This window comes from Rhinichthys klamathensis, unplaced genomic scaffold (genome assembly GCF_029890125.1).
Source record: "Rhinichthys klamathensis goyatoka isolate OS25496 unplaced genomic scaffold, OSU_Roscu_1.1 h1tg000329l_1, whole genome shotgun sequence".
In the NCBI taxonomy this organism is placed as follows: domain Eukaryota; kingdom Metazoa; phylum Chordata; class Actinopteri; order Cypriniformes; family Leuciscidae; genus Rhinichthys; species Rhinichthys klamathensis.
Window position 1 is genome coordinate 1,527,842 of NW_026606844.1, and position 18,689 is coordinate 1,546,530.

The window sequence follows — 18,689 nt, forward strand, 5'->3', positions numbered from 1 at the left end:
AACGCGCGCCTCGGCTGCGGCCTCTAGTGGCCGCATCGCTAACTACAACAAAAGGGGCAGTGCTTGTCACTAACATAACAAGTGCGATTCAAATGTTTATTAAAGGGATAGTTGGACAGAATTGCCAAATGAAACTGACAAAAAATGTAACAGCCATCATCTACGTAGCCTACGTTGATCAAAACCTGACTTAATTTCTTCCGTGAAAGACAGAACGACTGTTTCATTCACCGTTTACGTTCATTGAAAGATGGTAAATGATGACAGAACATGAACAATCACGTCACAATTTGGCTTCAGTTATAAAATCACCTAAACCTGCATATTTTGATCACAAACCCAATAAATTACATGACTAATAACACACCGATGACCGATCTAATCTAATCTGGCTATATATTAAAACACATATTTAATAGTCACGACTCAGCTCCACTAACAGTTATGCAGTCGTTTTCACGCTTAATATGCGCACTGACCGATTGAACAAATGTTATGTAGATTTTTTTTTTTGTTATCCAGCCGTTCCGCTCTGTAACATTAAAATAACGACAAGAAATCAATAAATGTGTGCTATATTTAGCTGTAGCGCAGATGAATACTCCAGCACGGTTACCACAGCAACCCTTCAGACGCTCCGCGTGAGTTCTGCGCCGAAAGCTCGGGAAATGTCAACGGCACGCTGCGCGGACTGGACTGGACCGAGCTGTGCCGCTGCTGCTGCTGCTGCTGTGTTGGGAAGTTTCTGGAAAGCTCGCCGAAAGAGATTCCAGGGGTGCCCTGGAAACATTTCCGTGGTCTGTGCAGCTGTATTTGGTTGTGTTGTGAACTTTTGCAGCGCGTTTCTGTATTCGGTTGTGTTGTGAGTGTTGTGAAACTGATGAAGATGTTTTCTTTAATTTGCGGATGTTTTTTTCTATTTGCATGTGTTTTCTTCAGTTACAGCGCGTTGAGCTATATCGGCCAACCGTATGTTGCCCAATTAGAGAAGGCTGGTTTACCATATGAACGGGTAAGTTACCTCTAAATTATGGGAAGGTTAGAGTCAAGGTAAACACTGTGTTTGTTTATTAGCCCCGTAAGTTGTGAAGACAGGTTGTCATTGGAGGAAAGAGTAAAATATTGACTTTTAATGTCTTGATTAGGTCATGTAAATTACCTCGACAAGGAGCACCATTTCAGCATCAAGCAGATCACAGCTATGTTGCTGACCAAAATGAAACACATCGCAGAGGCAATTCTGCAGTATAAAGTGGTGGAGTGTGAGTCATCTCTACGTTTTTGCACTGGAGCCTTGAATAGTTCAAGAAATGTATATATATTTATACCAAATAGATACCAGAGGCATGTAGGCCTACCATAAATAGAGGTTCTCTTACGAGAGGTTCTCTCGTATTGCGTAAGCTAGCTTACGCTACGGGAAAGATTAATCTTTTCTGAGAAATTGAAGCCAAAAAATTATCCTATAATTTTGTATCCATTGTCAACGCAGTTCAGCTGCAGCAGACCATGAGCGGGCTAGCTAGCAGCTCATTGGTTCGCTCACAGAGAACTGCTTAAGCCTATGAGGAGACGCGAATGAACTCTCGGCCAATGAGAGTCTGACATGCTCTCATTGCGTCAGAGCCCGCCGAAACGGGCGTGGTCAGAGAGTATAAATTCGCGTCCCAGGCTGTAAACTCAGATTTTTCATCTCTTCAGCGAGGCTACACACATCTGCTGATCCTGAGAGAACCCGCCGTCATCGAAAAGGCAACTCTAGCGAGCATCTGGGAGACTGAGGAAGCCGGCCGTCTTCGCCACCTTCAGCCGTCCTGCGAGCTAGCGCCATCCGACGGATTTGTATCCTTTTTACGAAAAAGCTTCCTGTATTGTATTGTATTGTATCTAAAAGAGCCGAGCGTCTTTTTAAAGATGTCTCGTAAATCCTCCTGCGGTTCTTGCCGCGCTCCCCTCGAGACTGGAGACCGCCACGTCATCTGCGCTCTCTGCCTCGGATTGGAGCACGCCGAGCTCGCCCTCGCCGATGGCGGCTGCGATCTCTGCGAGGAGATGCCGTTGTCGACCCTGCGGGCTCGACTTCAGGCCACTAAAGTTGCTTCCGCGCCGCCTCTGACTTCGCCGCGGAAGAAGAAACGCCGCTCTCAGAGGCCGCCAGAACCCCAGCTAGAAGCGTTCATCCCGCCGGAGCCTGTCGCCTCCCGCTCTCCTTCTCCGCCGCTTCCGGACGTACAGTTGCCGCCGAGTGGCCGCTCTGTCACCTCCGATGACGCCGCGGACATCAAGGAAACCTGTTCGCTTCTCGCTTCAGACAGTGAGGAATGGTCCGGTTCTCACGCCTCCTCGGCCCGAGAATCCTCTGGGACCCGCGCTGGAATCGAGGAGGAATTAGTGCGCCTCCTCTCACAGGCGTCGAACGCCTCGGGCTCGATTGGTCCCCTCCCCCCGAGCAGACCATCAACCGTATGGACGGCAGCTACTTCCGCCAGCGCTCGACTCCCGTCACTAAACGGGCCGCGCCCTTCCTGCCTGAACTGCACGCGGAACTCACGAAGTCCTGGAATGCCCCGCTCTCTGCCAGATCTCGCTCTGACTCTTCCGCCCCGCTTCGCGTTGTGGACGGAGCCGCAGAAAAGGGCTATCTCTCCATTCCCCCTGTAGAGGACCTGGTCGCTGCACATTTATGCCCGCCTTCCACGAGATGGCGCTCATCACCTGTGCTTCCCTCTAAAGCCTGCAGAGCGACTTCGAGCTTTCACGCCCGCGCTTACTCAGCCGCCGGCCAAGCAGCCTCTGCACTCCACTCCATGTCCGTCCTTCAGATTCTACAGGGCGATTTACTTCATGAATGGGACGAGAGCGGAAAAAATCCCCCCTCAGTCGCGGATTTGAGGAGCGCCACGGACATTGCCCTTCGCGCTACAAAATCTGCTGCTCAAGCCCTGGGGAAATGCATGGCCGCCATTTGTGTGTCTGAAAGACATTTGTGGCTCACACTCGCCGACATGGGAGATTCTGAGCGTGCCGCCTTTCTCAACGCCCCGCTCTCTCCATCCGGCCTCTTCGGATCTGCTGTCACGGGTATCGTTAACGAACCGTTCACGAAGTGCATGGATGCGGCGCTCGCCCCCCTGCGGAGTCAGGGGCTGTGAATACTGAACTATTTGGACGACTGGCTGATTTTGACACAATCACAGAGAGAGCTACTGTCTCATCGTACAGTTCTCCTCGACCATCTGAAAGCTTTGGGCCTCTCTGTCAACTGGACAAAGAGCGCACTATAACCCAGTCAGACTATCTCCTTCTTGGGTATAGAGCTAGACTCGGTCACGATGACGGCTCGTCTGTCAACACAGCGCGTGCGTCGGGTTCAGCGTCTCGCCGCATCTTTTCAGATGAACAGACTCACACCTCTGAAAACTTTTCAGAAGGCGTTGGGTTACATGGCCTCAGCCTCCGCGGTGCTCCAGCTGGGGTTACTGCGCATGCGCCCGCTTCAGCTCTGGTTGAAGAGCCGTGTGTCTCACCGTGCGTGGACCACGGGCCGCCAGCTGATAAAGGTAACGCAGACCTGTATCACAGCTCTGCAGCCATGGACCATGGCAGAATGGTTTCAGCGGGGCGTTTCCATGGGGACCTTTTCTCGCCGAAAAGTCATCTCGACAGACGCATCCAACACGGGTTGGGGTGCGGTCTGCGAGGGCTCACCGGCCTTCGGCCCCTGGTCAGCTCAGGAGAGTCTCCTCCACATAAACTGTTTGGAGATGCTGGCGGTCGAGAACGCGCTCACGCGCTTTCTTCCGCGCATTCACGGTCACCACGTGCTGATCTGTTCGGACAATATAGCCGTGGTCTCCTATCTAAACCGTCAGGGCGGAGTCAGATCCAGGAATCTCTTCCAGCTGACAGAACGCATCTTAGTTTGGTCTCAGTGTCACCTGCTCTCGCGCAGAGCGACGCACGTGCCGGGCCATCTGAACGACGGTCCAGACAGTCTGTCCAGGAACCCCATTCCCCCCGGGGAATGGTCCCTGCACACTCTTACAGTCCAAAAGCTGTGGCGAATATTCGGCAGAGCAGAGGTGGACCTCTTCGCCTCAGAAGAGAACACCCACTGCCCAATATTTTTCTCAAAGAGCGAGGACGCGCTAGCCTAGACCTGGCCCAGCAGCCCGCTTTATGCTTTCCCTCCGGTTTCTCTGCTACCACAGGTGCTTCAGAGAATCAGGGAAACACGCCACTCGGTGCTCCTCATAGCCCCGCGTTGGGAGGGTCAGACTTGGTTTCCGGAGCTCACTCAGCTGTCACAGACAGCCCCGTGGCCCATTCCAGTCAGAGCAGATCTCCTCTCCCAAGCTCGCGGCACGATCTGGCATCCCCACCCAGAGCGCTGGGCGCTACATGCGTGGGTGATCAACGACTACCCGTTGCTTTGCCAGAGGGAGTGTTAAACACGATAGTGCAGGCTAGAGCGGCTTCTACTAGAAGGCTCTATGCGTCTAAATGGTCTGTGTTCTCTAAATGGTGCACCGACAGAAATTTGGACCCACGGTCATGCGAGGTCCCTTCCTGGCTAGTTTTTCTCCAAGAGATGTTGGACAAGGGCAGGTCCCCGTCCACTCTCAAGGTGTATGTGGCAGCCGTCGCAGCGTTCGTTGAACCCCGGCGCGGCCAGTCACTGGGCAAAGATGGCTTGGTCATCCGCTTCCTCAGGGGAGCTAGAAGGATGAACCCCCCACGCCCCCCTTCGGTGCCGATTTGGGACCTTTCCATAGTTCTCGAAGCTATGAAAGCCCCCCCATTCGAACCACTAAACACCGTGGACCTCAAATACCTTTCACTCAAAACCGTTTTTCTGCTCGCGCTCGCGTCAGTAAAACGTGTGGGAGACCTTCACGCGCTGTCCATTAGCGCTTCCTGTCTTGAGTTTGGGCCCAATGACTCCTTGGTCGTTCTCAAACCTAGACACGGTTATGTCCCAAAAGCGATTGGTACCCCGTTCAGGGCACAAGTTATTTCCCTATCGGCTCTGCCTGCATCCGATAGCGAATCTGACTCTAATCTCCTGTGTCCGGTCAGGGCCCTGAGATTATACTTTACTCGCACTGCTCCGGTCAGACGATCCGAGCAGTTTTTTGTTTCGTTCGGTGGGCGCACCAAAGGGTTGGCCGCCTCGATACAGACTCTATCCAGATGGATAGTTGATGCCATTGCAGCCGCATACGCATCAAAAGACCTGCCATGCCCTCTGGGCATCAGGGCTCATTCCACTAGAGGCATGGCCTCATCGTGGGCATGGTCAAGCGGAATTTCCATTCATGACATTTGTGTGGCAGCGGGATGGGCTTCCCCCTCCACCTTTGTCAGATTTTACAATCTGGAAGTTCCCGCCTTGCAGGCTAAACTACTAGCAGTCTAGAATGTTACAGCTCTTCTGGTTGAGCTGCACTATAGGGAGTAATTTCACACAGACCGGTTTCGCTCTGTCCCTCTCTATCATGTGCTTATGTACTACACAATCTCCGGCCCGCTCTGCTGGCCTTTGTCACATGTACATATATTTATTCCCACTCATAAGGGTTCCCTGGGGTCTCCCCTGGGACTCATAGTGGATGCTTAGCACGCACGGCGTTGACCAGGTGTTCCCGTAGCGTAAGCTAGCTTATGCAATACGAGAGAACCTCTCGTAAGAGAACGAATCGGTTACCTAACGTAACCTCGGTTCTCTCTAGATGAGGGAACGAGTATTGCGTTCCTGGCCGTGCTTGTGCTACTAGCGTTCTCGCTTCATTCTATGAAAACCAGAGTTTACAGCCTGGGACGTGAATTTATACTCTCTAACCACGCCCGTTTCGGCGGGCTTTGACGCAATGAGAGCATGTCAGATTCTCATTGGCCGAGAGTTCATTCGCGTCTCCTCATAGACTTAAGCAGTTCTCTGTGAGCGAACCAATGAGCTGCTAGCTAGCCCGCTCATGGTCTGCTGCAGCTGAACTGCGTTGACAATGGATACAAAATTATAGGATAATTTTGGCTTCAATTTCTCAGAAAAGATGAATCTTTCCCGTAGCGTAAGCTAGCTTACGCAATACTCGTTCCCTCATCTAGAGAGAACCGAGGTTACGTTAGGTAACCGATTCGTTTTAGTTCATTAGAAATTCTCCCACATGATAATATATTATAGTAATTTATAGGCTTGTCATCATGATATATTAAAGAAAAGGCCTTGCTTCGCTTTCATACAGCTGGAAATTTTAACCAGGCCTTTTTTAATTTGTATGTAAACCACTAATGTGCAAGCCACCAATCCGATGGTTTGTTTGTTTGTGTTATTTCTTTGGCCATACAAATGATTTCACACGCATAGATCCCCTCATTCTTCCCTGCTTTCAGAAAGGAGGTCTGTTCTGGATGCTGCCAAGAACTGCCTAAAGCTAATGAATGACAACACTGCAGGTATCCTTTGAATTAATGAAACTCACTACAATTGCATTTGCCTCGTCTAAAGCAATGTCCACACTCACAGTATCATTTATCATTCCAGTGTCTTTAAACTACGGCATAGGCCTATTTATGGAAGATCTTCAGGCTGTGATGAGAATCCAAAGATTGTGGCGTTTGTGGACATGGGCCACTCAGCACTCCAGGTCTCTGTTTGTGCATTCAAGCAAACTTAGTCTCAGTCAAAGTAAGAGGCTTGTGTAGATTCCCAACTTTGCATTTTCACGCACATCAGTGCATGCTTGCTCTGTACTTTGCAGGTGCTGTCTACCGCCTTTGATCCTTATTTGGGAGGGAATGACTTTGATCAGAGGCTGGTGGAATATTTCTCTGCTGAATTTACAAGATGGATGTAAAGTCCAAGGCTTGAGCTTTGTTGCGACTGACACAAGAGTGCCAGAAACTCAAGAAACTGATGAGCAGCAACAACAGTGCTTTATGAATGATATAGACGTATGTGGGAAAATGAACAGGTACTTGACTGTTTGTTTAGTATCACTTAGAGCTCAGTTCTGTTATGCCTTTGGGGTGCACAGTATATCTGTTCCATTTAGTTTATTGTCCAAAATTAGAGATGTTTTTTTTTTCATTGTTATTGGTCGATAATTTATATTTAATTGTATATGCTCAGTTTCCTCAATTTTTCACTCCTCCTGCACTAATAATTTATTAACACTTCATATGTAGTCTTTACCAAAGTTCAAAATTAACATTCATTTTTTCATACTGTACATTATAATGTTATGATGCTTAAAGGAGCTGTATGTAAGAAATTTATTTCAATTAATCATAAAATGGCCCTGATATGTCACTAGACATTAAGAAATCATGTTCATTTCAAATACTTATATCACTGACAACAGTAGTCCGGCCAGGATATTGTCCTTTAAAAAGTGAAGTTGCAGCCCTCAACTGATGTTGATGTTGTCATGTTGTGTTTTGGTCTGATGCTCCACCCTCCACCTATCTACCAATCACGAAGTCAGTAGTGTTGCGGCATCCGGGTTGCCAGCTCTGCTCTAGTTACCACAGCTGCAGCTCGTCACGTTCCTGCTGGATCCTGCAGCCGATCTGGCAACCTCGAGTCAGGGGGGAGGGGGAGGGGATACACCGCTCTACAGTAATTTGAAAGTGATTGCAGTACCAGTTTTGGCCACAATCTTACAAACAGCTCCTTTAAATTCACTTGTAGCATATTGATTTTTGTTGTTGTTGAGTTTTTAGTCTTTTATTCGTAATTTATTTAAACAAAATAGTGTAGAATTTTAATGTCAGCTATTTATTGTTTACCAGGGATAACATGGGCATAGTTATCAGCTTATCTGTATCAGAATGAATTTTTAAAGATTTCAATGTAAATGTCCTTTTTGTACTGTACATTATGATGTTGGGATTCTTAAATTCACTTTTAGCATTTTGAATGATTCATTTTATTTTTACTTATTTAAACAAAATAGTATAGAATCTTAATATCGGCTGTTCATCAGTTATCAGGCATAATATATAAAGCATAAAATATTTATCTGCATATTGGTACCTTTACTTTGAAAGTACATTCATAACGATTATATTATTTAATAAATAATCAGATACTTGTTGCATAAGATTCATGTTATATTGGGAGCAGTCTTATCTGCTTAAGTGATGATGCACATCAACACAGGCTTGTATTCTAATAGTACAACGGCAATTTGATGCAAGTTTTAAGTGACTGTATGGTTTTCCCAACCCCCTAATTCTGTAATTTAAGAGTCCCCCGCTTGTGTTTTGTAACATGCTTAAATTAATTTATACATAAACATTTATAATGTTGGCGTCAGTAAGATTTTCAATCAAGTCAGTAAGAAAGTCTCTTATTCTCACTAAATATGAATTTATTTGATCACAATTTACTATGAAAAATTGTTTAGTTTTAATACTGTAAATTACTATTTTAATATATTCCTGTGATGGCAAAGCTGAATTTGCAGCATCATTACTCCAGTCTTCAGTGACATGATCCTTCAGAAATCATTCTAAGGCTGATTTCAAAAAATATTTCTTATTCTTATCAACTTTAAAAAACTGATGTGTGGCTTTTTGTATGGAAACCGTGATTAATTTTGTAAGGATTCTTTGGTGAAAAGAAAGTTCAAAACAGCAGCATTTATTTCGAATAAGAATATTTTGTAACATTGTAATTTCTTTAATAAAAAAAAATAAAAAACTGACCCTTAACTTTTGAACGGTAGTGTGTTTTGAGGCATGTTGCACAGTATATTTCATACAGAATTTGAAATGAGTGTGAATCTATACAAAAATAGTGATATTGATGGCCTCTCAGTTAGCTGCCTCACTTATCAGAACCAAGCATGTTGTTTTCATAAGCTGTACTGTGCATCTCACATACTAACCTTGCGTTATTTGTCCTTACCTTCCAGCTGTCATGAGATATTTGGCAGGAATCATCCCTGTCAGGTCCATCAACCAAAATGATTAAGTTTTACAGAAACAAGCCTTTTTATTCAGATCTGACATCACTGCCCTCTCCTGAGGCGAAGATTGGTGAGAATCAAAAGGGTTGTCCTTCAGGCCATAATAGTGTTTATATTGCAGCATACAGATGAAACTGAAATCATATTTTGAAAGTGAATTAATGCTATGCATGTGTGCAATGCTTCCACAGGTGAATATAAAGTGCAGAACATTCTACCTCAGGAGAATGGAAAAAAGGCAAAAGTAAAAGTTCAAGTAAACACCAGTGGTATAGTCAGTGTGAGCTCAGCTACTCTGGCCCTGAGGATCAGCTCAGACAAATCTGAAACTACAGAAATAGATGAGATTTTCGCGATCATGGTGGCTCTGATGATATTGAAATAGAGGTGGGTACCACATTGGGCTTGTGTTCCATAACCATGGGTGGACTAACAGCAAAAGGTACATTTTTTTGTCATATAATTCTTATCATCTTTTTGTTATAGATATCTTTTACTTTCTCAGATGTTATTCAATAATTTAAGTGTTAGTTTACCCTACATTTACTCAGCCTGGTGCTGGTCTAATGCTGTATAATACTTTAAAATTCAGTTTGTTTTTCACCAAACCCTATCGTATACCCCAGAACACTTGAAATATACGACACGTGTCACAACATCATTCTGTAAAACTTTTGCTTTTTTTAAAAACGACGAGCGTGAGCGGTAGCCTACTTTTTTTATTCTCATTTTGTTGTCTGAAAAATACAGGACAACACCATAAGAACAACATCAGGGTGAATAAATGACTACTTAATTTTCATATTAGAGTAAACGTTCCCTTTAACAAGGGGATGTAATTATATTTATTTTATTTTTTGAATGTAAAATTGATGTACAAGCTAATGTCAAGAAAAACAGTCAATAGTGCTTAGTTTTACACACATTCATACCTAATTTGAAAAAAATATGTATACTATTTTAAATATACTATTTAAAAATAATTACTGCTATATAAGGACTATAACAAGCACTCAACAGCTCCAAATTCAAGGCATATTTATTGTTGCAAACCATGTTTTTGTTATAGATACTTTTCTTTCTCAGATGTTATTCAGTTATAAACGAGGATGTTATAAAATGTATTCTATTGATGTTTTTCTTTTTTGTAAAAATGGTTGTGCATGTCAAGACAAAGTCAATAGAGCTTAGTTTTATACACAATCATACCTAATTTTTTAAATATAAAGACTGCTATAAAAGGACTATAATGAATTTTGAGCTGTTGTTTGCTAGACAACCTTTTTGACTTCAAGACCCTCAATTGTCCATAACAATATTTGAAGGCACCTCCTCACTCACAACTTTCTACATGATTAAATATTTTAGAGCTTGGCATAACTAGAAAGATGTATGTTTGTTATAAAAGTAACCAAATAATAAGAAATATATTGATTTTTAGTTGTTTTAGCTTGTCATGCTTGTTTTTTTTTTTTCATTTTAAAAGACCCACTGTGGTGAAAATCAAGTTTTTTTTATTTTGTTTATGTCTATGTGGTGTTTTTAATATGCTTTAAGACAAACCATGTGCAAATTCATGTCAACACCATTGCTGAGTAATTTTCTAAAAAAAAAAGACAGTCTCAAAAACGCAGTTTGAAATCGACGGTGTTTCTTACGTCACAAACTACCTTGTAACCAATCACTGTGAAGCAGGGGGGACTCAAGAGAAGCCAGGTTATCCCCGTATATTTTTCTGTTGATATGAAAAATCGTGTGCATTTATCAATATAGCAGTTGAATTATGTATATGGTGTTATGATGAACTATATGCCTTTCTCCACTGACGTGACGTTCTGAGTTGTTCAAAGTGTTTCTAATGATGCTGATTTTTAAAAGGCAGACTGAGATGGCGAACAGGAACATGGTTTGTGTAAAATTAGCAACATTATTAGCTGTTTGTTAATAATGCACATAATTACTAGCACATAATTATTAGCACATAATTACCGCTATGTGTCCGACGTTGTAGAGAGCGATACATAAAACGCATATAACCATTCTGATACATTGACTCATACAGACGAACCTGTATGAGTGAGTGGAAGCGGGGCTCATTTGCATATTCATGGGTCTGTGTATACTTAAGGAAGCAAGGGTGTAGAGTTACATTCAAGCTATTTTAAGGCAGGAATATTTAATTTTCACAGGAAAAAAGATTTAAATATGTAATTTTGGTGATGTGTTTTAAAGGATAAAATTATTGACAACAGGGGGACGTTAAATAATTTTAAGTCATCTTGAGGCCCCTTTTGAAGTTTGTTGAGGCCCCCTGGTTGAGTTAAAGGCAAGACTCTAATATATGTAGCAAACCAGGAAAGTCTCTTCAAGGAATGTAACCACATACTTTAATTTACTTAAAAATATCTATTAAAAAAACACCATTCTAAAATCCCATTAGAAATTCCAGAGGGAACCCAAGCAAATTAGCCTTCCAGGATGGTCTACAAATTGACATAATTACTGAACAGCTCAAGCTTTTATTGATGAAATACATACACACAAAGTGGTGGGAATATATATATATATATATATATATATATATATATATATATTTAGTTTACAGTATAGCTTAGCTAGCTAACATATGTGGTTCTCATTGTAATGATTTATATGATCAATAACATTGACTGATTGGGTTTCTATGAGGATGACAGTGAGAGATTGGCTCCTTGTTGTGTGATGCAGTAACATTATTCTGTAGAAATGTAACTATCTAATGTAACCCTGGTACTGTGATTTCTAAGACAAGATGCTGGAGCCAATATTTATATTCAAATATTCAGCTCTTGGTAGACAAAGAAAACATGCTAATAGCACAGTTTCCCCCCATGCAAGCAGAATCAAAGAGATGCACTGAGCGTAAGTGAGCTACATCTCTCACTTAATGCTTGGCCAGTACATTTAGATACATGTGTATATAAAAAAATCGCTATTCACAATTTCACAGCATGTCTTGTGAAATATCTTAATATGGATTTTAATTTTAATGGATCTTAATTTTCTGTCAGTTTGACTGACTGCAATACCATTATGCAAATAGGCATTGTCTGTTATTTACAGTTGAATGGAGAAGTAAACAATCACCCCCCTGATGCTAAAAAAGCCAAGATGAAGGTCAAGCATGTTGTTCTGCCTGTTAAGGAGACGTTTACCCAACTGTTGCCAAAGGATCGCCTCAGAACTTGCATAGAGCAGGAGGTACTGTTGACTAAATGTTTGTTTAACGCCACATGTCTAAAAGTAACAAAGTTCATTGATAAGGGAAAGAGGCGGGAACCAGCAAGCGTAACTTTATTAACAAAATAAACAATTTTTATATATATATATTTTTTAAAATCTTACTGACCCCAAATTTTTGAAAGTTATATAGGTCATGTGCTATTTGAAAAGAGGATCACACTAAGCCATTCTGAGCCAATTAATTTTAATTAAACATTTCAGTCCAATTGTAATGCTAATAATAAAATGCAGTTATATAAGCCATATTAAATTGGTTTTAGACCCCACTGTACATGTAATAGTTTTTAAGTGATGAAAGCAAAACAAATATACCTCTCTTTTTTGTATTAGATTGTTTCAGTAAAGCTCAAAAGGTGATTCAAAAGCTGTGATAGATATTTTGTTAGCCTAAGAAGTGTAATTTTGGTATCTTGACTGTATGAGGCCATAAACATAAATAAAGACATTCTGGTAGATTTTTCAGTATCAAAGCTATTCAAAAATCCATCAATCATTCTCACCATCTGGCGGTCTCTTAAATTCCTCTTCTTTTTTTCTGACAGAGCAAAATGATACAGCAAGACAGCCAGGAGAAAGAGCGTAACAGTGCTAAAAATGCAGTTGAGGAGAATGTCTATTACTACAGACACAACCTGGAGGGCCCCTTTCAGACGTTTCTGAATGCTCAAGTAATGTATCTTCCGTGCAGCTTTTCCCAGATAACACCCCATTACCTGTAGAGTGACATGTAATCTATTTAGCTCACAGGAACTGTTATCAACAGATTGTGATTTATTCATAGCGCCTGTTTAATGTTTTCATGTTTCAGAAGCCTGTTCCTGATTGCTGAATCTCTAAAGGCCATTTTCAGCTCATGCATAAATGAAACAAACTCTTATTCAAATTAGTTTGTAGTTCATTTGAGCTCTTTGGTGAAATGCAGTTGAATGGACCACAAATGTAAATGCGGTATAAAAATACTGCTAAACAAGCACTTGTTTTTGCTTTTCTCTAGGACCATCAGACATTCTGTGAGCTTTTGAATGGCACAGAGAACTGGCTGTATGATGAGGGAGCAGACCGAGATAAGCAGACGTACATTATCAAGCTGGCAGAAATACATGTGAGTCGTTTGTCCTTTTTGATGAACAAACACATTTGATAGGTTAGCCTTTGTGTGCCGTGACAAATTGATTTTGTGTTCTCTCAGAGATAGCTGGACTTGTACACTGCAATAGGTTTAACATTACACTCTGCTTGATATGCGACCACACACTGTAAACCCTAACGCTCAAAATACTAAATTGGTTTGAGTAGGAAAAACTTCAATTAAACTAATTAGTTCAGTCAAATTAACTTTTATGAGTATTTAGCACTTTCTTTTTCTTTCAAGTTCACAGAATGGATATATTTTAAGTAAACTGAACTGTTTCATTGTTTTGAGTTTTATGAAATTATTTCTTTTAATTTAGACGAACTTAAGTTTAACTGAAACGGCTGGGATGTATATTTCCCAGCATGCTTTGCCGATGGCACTCGAAAGGGAGAGTAAATGCTAAAATTAAGTGTAATACAATGTTTTTTTGTGCAAGATTAATGTTAAGCGGGTGATTTAGTAATGATTAATGTTTCGTTATGCTAATTTAGAAGAATTACTGTTAATGTTGGTTTTAGGATAGTTACCATCATGGTGACAAGTGGTGCATGAGCTTGATTTGAAAGCAAATAAAACCTTTATTTTGCTGCAATTGTTATTGTATAGCATACTATAATTAAGATGTTAACAAAATAGTATGTTAGCAAACTAGCTTGTTTAAGCTAGCTAAGTTTATACTAATAAAAGTGTTCACATTGAGATTACATGAAATTTTAAGTTAAATGTATGAATTAGTGTACTCAAACATTTCAAGTTAAGAACAATTCAAATGTACAAATACAAAATAAAAATATGTCAGTTCTGCTTACTTAAACTTTGAATTTCTTAACTTAAAAAATTTGTGGTTTAATTGACTCGCGCTGTCTTGACAGCTTGCAGCGTTTGCGATGGCATGTGCTTCGCTTAAAGGCTGGGCCAGTCATTTGTGTAGCTTTCAAAACCCCTCTGATGCACTTTAGGAAGAGCACTAATTGGATGCTGTGTACTGCAAACCAAACAAAAGCATTCATGCTTGCAAACAGTGATGTATTAAAGCCTTTTGTTTTATTCTACAGAAACTCGGTTTGCCTGTGCAAAACAGATACCAGGAGTCCATAAGGAGACCCAAAATGTTTGAGGAGCTGTCAGACAAAATACAGAGTTATGACTATTGTGGAGCAGTACAAGAATGGAGTAAGTTTTCGCTCTCATTTACTTTGTCATATTGTACATCTTATTTAAAACAATCATGCTCTGCAAGGACCATTATAGCATCGGGAGGCATTATGCACATTATTTTTTTTCTTTTACATTATAATGGATCCCATGCAGTTATGCTGTCAGATTTCAGTCATCAGTGACTTCACTGACTATAAACAGTGTCTGCTTTTACATTTATTCATTTAGCAGATGCTTTTATCCAAAGCACCTTACAAATGAGGGATGCAACAACACCGCAATTCATCCTAAGGAGACATTAATATCAGAAATGCTGCAATACTTTTAAGTTTCTAAGCTGACTAGAAAAGGCATCAATGGTTGTCTTATAGTTAACACAATATTATAATAAATTCAATAATTTGTCAATAACTAGGGATGCATGATATTTATTTATTTATCATTTAATGCCATATCAGCATCAAAAGCTTTTTTCATGGCAAACTCGAAAGTAATACAATTTAAAATAATCATAATACTATTTAAATTAATTGTATACAATCATTCTAAATTATTTAATTATATTGTCTCTACCAAAAAAATTAAAATAATACTGATGATAATAATGATAACAGGTATATGATTTTTTTTTTTTAACCTTTTTAAAAATGTCAATTAATGTATATACACAATATATTGTTGCCAAATCGGTTACCGGAAAATTTTAGAGGGTTTTTAAATCATATTTAACTGTATATACGTATATACTGTTTCAAAGGTGCAGTAAGCGATTTCTGGGAAACGCTGTTAAAAGCGGACCGAACGCCACAACACACTTGTAGCCAATCAGCAGTAGGTAGCGTAAACACTCATGATGGGGGAGGAGAGAGAGTGAGCAATAGGGAGATTTGAAGAAAGAATGTAGAAAGAGAGATGGCTGAGAGGCATTACAAAAGAGAAAATGTCAAAGGAATATCTATGGAAAAGGGGGGGGGGGGGGGGGTGTTATGAGCAGTGCTGGAGACACCTAAGTGGGAAAGCCTGAAAACGGATGCTGAGCCGCGTTGTTTCTGCTCCATACGTGAGTAACATTGGTTTAATGTTTCACAGAACCAAGATATGCTGTTGTTGTAATGTTAGCTATAGTAAAAGGGCAGTTTTGAGTGTCATTTTTTTGTCTTTATTTTTCATGAAGCATTATTTTGCTTCCCTTTATCAATGATAAAGGGACATGCACTCTTGTATTGTGTGTCTGTCCATTTGGGGGCGGAGCAATGAAGGAAGGAGTGTGTCTGTTTGCATTGATTTCAAATATCTTCTCAGAAATCGCTTACTGCACCTTTAACCCACCTTAAAATCTAAGGTAGTTTTAAAACCAGTTTAACAACTTAAACTTAACACAAAAACTGTTATTGTATAGCATACTATAATTAAGATGTTAACAAAATAGTATGTTAGCAAACTAGCTTGTTAAAGCTAGCTAAGTTTATACTAATAAAAGTGTTCACATTGAGATTACATGAAATTTTAAGTTAAATGTATGAATTAGTGTACTCAAACATTTCAAGTTAAGAACAATTCAAATGTACAAATACAAAATAAAAATATGTCAGTTCTGCTTGACGCTTGCATCACACACTGATGCCGCTTCTGTGTCACCACTGCACTGCAAAGATGGATTTTGTTGATAATGATTTCATTTGATTGGTAACAGCCCTATACTGTGTTATTATTGTAATTGAATTGAATTGAATTTGAATGTTAGAATTTGGTGATGCATACATCTAATAAGTTTAGATGACCTTGTATAGGTAAAAATGCCCCTGGAAATTTATTTAAGGTGGAAAATATTGCCCCTTAATAAAAAAAGTTAATTTCTGTCACTGCTGTGAACTGACCACCGCATAGAATATGAATAATATGAATGGCTTTGTAAATCAGCTGTCTAAACCAGCCATGGTACCAGCACAAAAACACACTCAGCTATAAAATCTTTGAAAATATCGAGATAAATGTTTTTTTTGCACACCTCCAATGTACAGTATTCATTTTTATTTCTTCGGGTCTTAAAAAGCCTTACATTTGACTTTAAAAAATGTGCAGAAACCCTGTGCATTTATTATATATTGCAAACTTTTGTCTCCCAGAGAGACAGTTACTGTCATATTGATGCCATAGACATGGGACAAAGTCAGAGTGTGTGTTGAAGATACTCAAGTGTGGATGACAAACATACAGGATTCTCAGGATAAACGCACACCTGATCATGATCCTGCCATAAACAGCACTCAGATCCAGGCGAGATTACAGGTAAGGAAAGACTAAAAGCATCATGAAAGCATTTCATTGGGGTAGACAGATCTATGAATAACCTTATATGTAACAAGTATTGATTACTATGTCCGAACACCCACACAGGGGTGGTGTTAGCTGTCTTTTCTCTGTCATCCTTCAACATTCAAAAGGTTTTTTGAAATAGTCTTTTACTGAAGCGTTTCATCAGGAATTTCTCACTTGAGTTTTACTTTTATTTACGTTTATTATTTCGTTTTTAATATAGAAGTTATTAGAAAACAGGACTTCAAGTCACAGTGAGCATATTATTAAATTAGTGAGCATGTTATTAAACCTAATTTATAATTAATTCAATTATATTTGCATTTGTTTGCGATAGTGTTTAACATTTCTTTTTTATAATTCTCCAGGCACTCAACAACAAACCCAAGCCCTGGGTTGACTCTTCTATGGATGACAACATTCAACCAGAGCTGCCACACAAGAAAAGTCCAGAAGATGTGACGACGGATGGAATACACTGATTTCGTTCAAAATGAAGCACAAAACAACCATGTCAATATTTAGCAGCTTATGATATTGGAATGTAATTGGAATTGCATGTAATATAATGGTTGCTGGTCATTCAGTCATGCAAACAGAGGTAAATGAACTTTTTTTGTTGTTTCTTATATTTGATGTTAAGAGGCACATTTGAACCTTGTTTCTTATTTTGATATGATAGTCATATGATAACTTTTAGTTCATCTTCATGTAGCATCTCTAGTTTGAAATCTTTAAAGCTCCCACTGTTTCTCTCCACAGTTTCAGTCTGGTTTCACAATTTTTGACTCAGACCATTGGCTGATTATGAATGCAAAAATCATATAATGAAAAATATTGCTGTTTTGGATTAAGAAATGAATAGATGTAGATGTAATAGCAGTTAACAACAATATTAAGAGAACAGCAAAAGGAACTGAAACTGCCATTGCCTAGCAGGGACTAAAAGAAAGCTCATGCTGAAACTATGGCACTAAAGTGAAAGCTTGCAATTTCAGAAATTGATGTACAAGGGCTGCTGCTATACGCTTGAGCGTTTTGCTTTATTTTCGCTGTGCAGTCAATATGATATGTCATGTTAAATTAGCAATTTATTTATAGTGCATACTGACAATCTGTGCAGGTGGAAATGCACCAGCTGTCCTTGTGAAATGTGTTGATACAGTGAATTGTTGTTTGTTCATTTGTCCTGTACCTGAAACCTTTGCTGAAATCACAATAAAATAAATTAATAAATTAAATACATCATTTCTAATCCATGTTTTTCTGCAAATCTCTTAGGTATAGGTTACCCAAATGTTTTTAATTAGGTCATCATTTACTCACCCTCATGTCGTTCCAAACCTAGAATGAATTGAATGAATTTTCTCTTTGGAACAAAATATATGATGTAAAATGTTGTTTTGGACCCCATTGACATTCATTGTATGGACAAAAAGAGTTTAAACATTCTTCAGAATTGGAACGGTATTCTTTAGGTTTGGACTATCCCTTTAAGGCTTTCAAAATGGTTAGAAAAAAATTTAACTGTCATGAAAATAAACATGAAAAGTGCATGTCTTTAAATCATGAGATGACATCTAAAGAAAAAAACAACTTCACTTCTTTGATAGTATTTTAATGTCATTTATTTGTCCTCATCCTAGTGTCCTTATCTTAGCACGCTGACTTTGACGTGACTAGTCATCTGCCTCGTTGGATTGGAATTTGGAGAGATCTGTAAGGTTCACAACAAGGTCTGAGTCCTCAAAAGTGTGGTAGTCCTTGAGACCCATTCTGTCTGAAGTTCTGATACGTTTGAATATTGCGTGGCACTGCCTGCG

At 40.1% G+C, this 18,689-nt stretch overlaps 1 protein-coding gene across 1 annotated transcript; it reads left to right on the forward strand.

Annotated features, from left to right (window-relative positions):
- Positions 1-668: 668 nt before the first annotated feature.
- Positions 669-17,422, forward strand: hsph1 (heat shock 105/110 protein 1). The gene is given in 24 exon segments (XM_056271997.1): positions 669-741; positions 1,146-1,277; positions 5,455-5,475; positions 6,394-6,456; positions 6,545-6,583; positions 6,586-6,695; positions 6,762-6,837; positions 6,840-6,926; positions 6,929-6,974; positions 8,922-8,955; positions 8,958-9,045; positions 9,167-9,316; positions 9,319-9,362; positions 11,762-11,850; positions 11,852-11,876; positions 12,078-12,215; positions 12,800-12,925; positions 13,252-13,359; positions 14,448-14,536; positions 14,538-14,565; positions 16,677-16,712; positions 16,714-16,839; positions 17,235-17,330; positions 17,332-17,422. Coding segments are annotated over 24 exon segments (1,884 nt in total). The 3' UTR covers positions 17,392-17,422.
- The last annotated feature ends 1,267 nt before the right edge of the window (positions 17,423-18,689 follow it).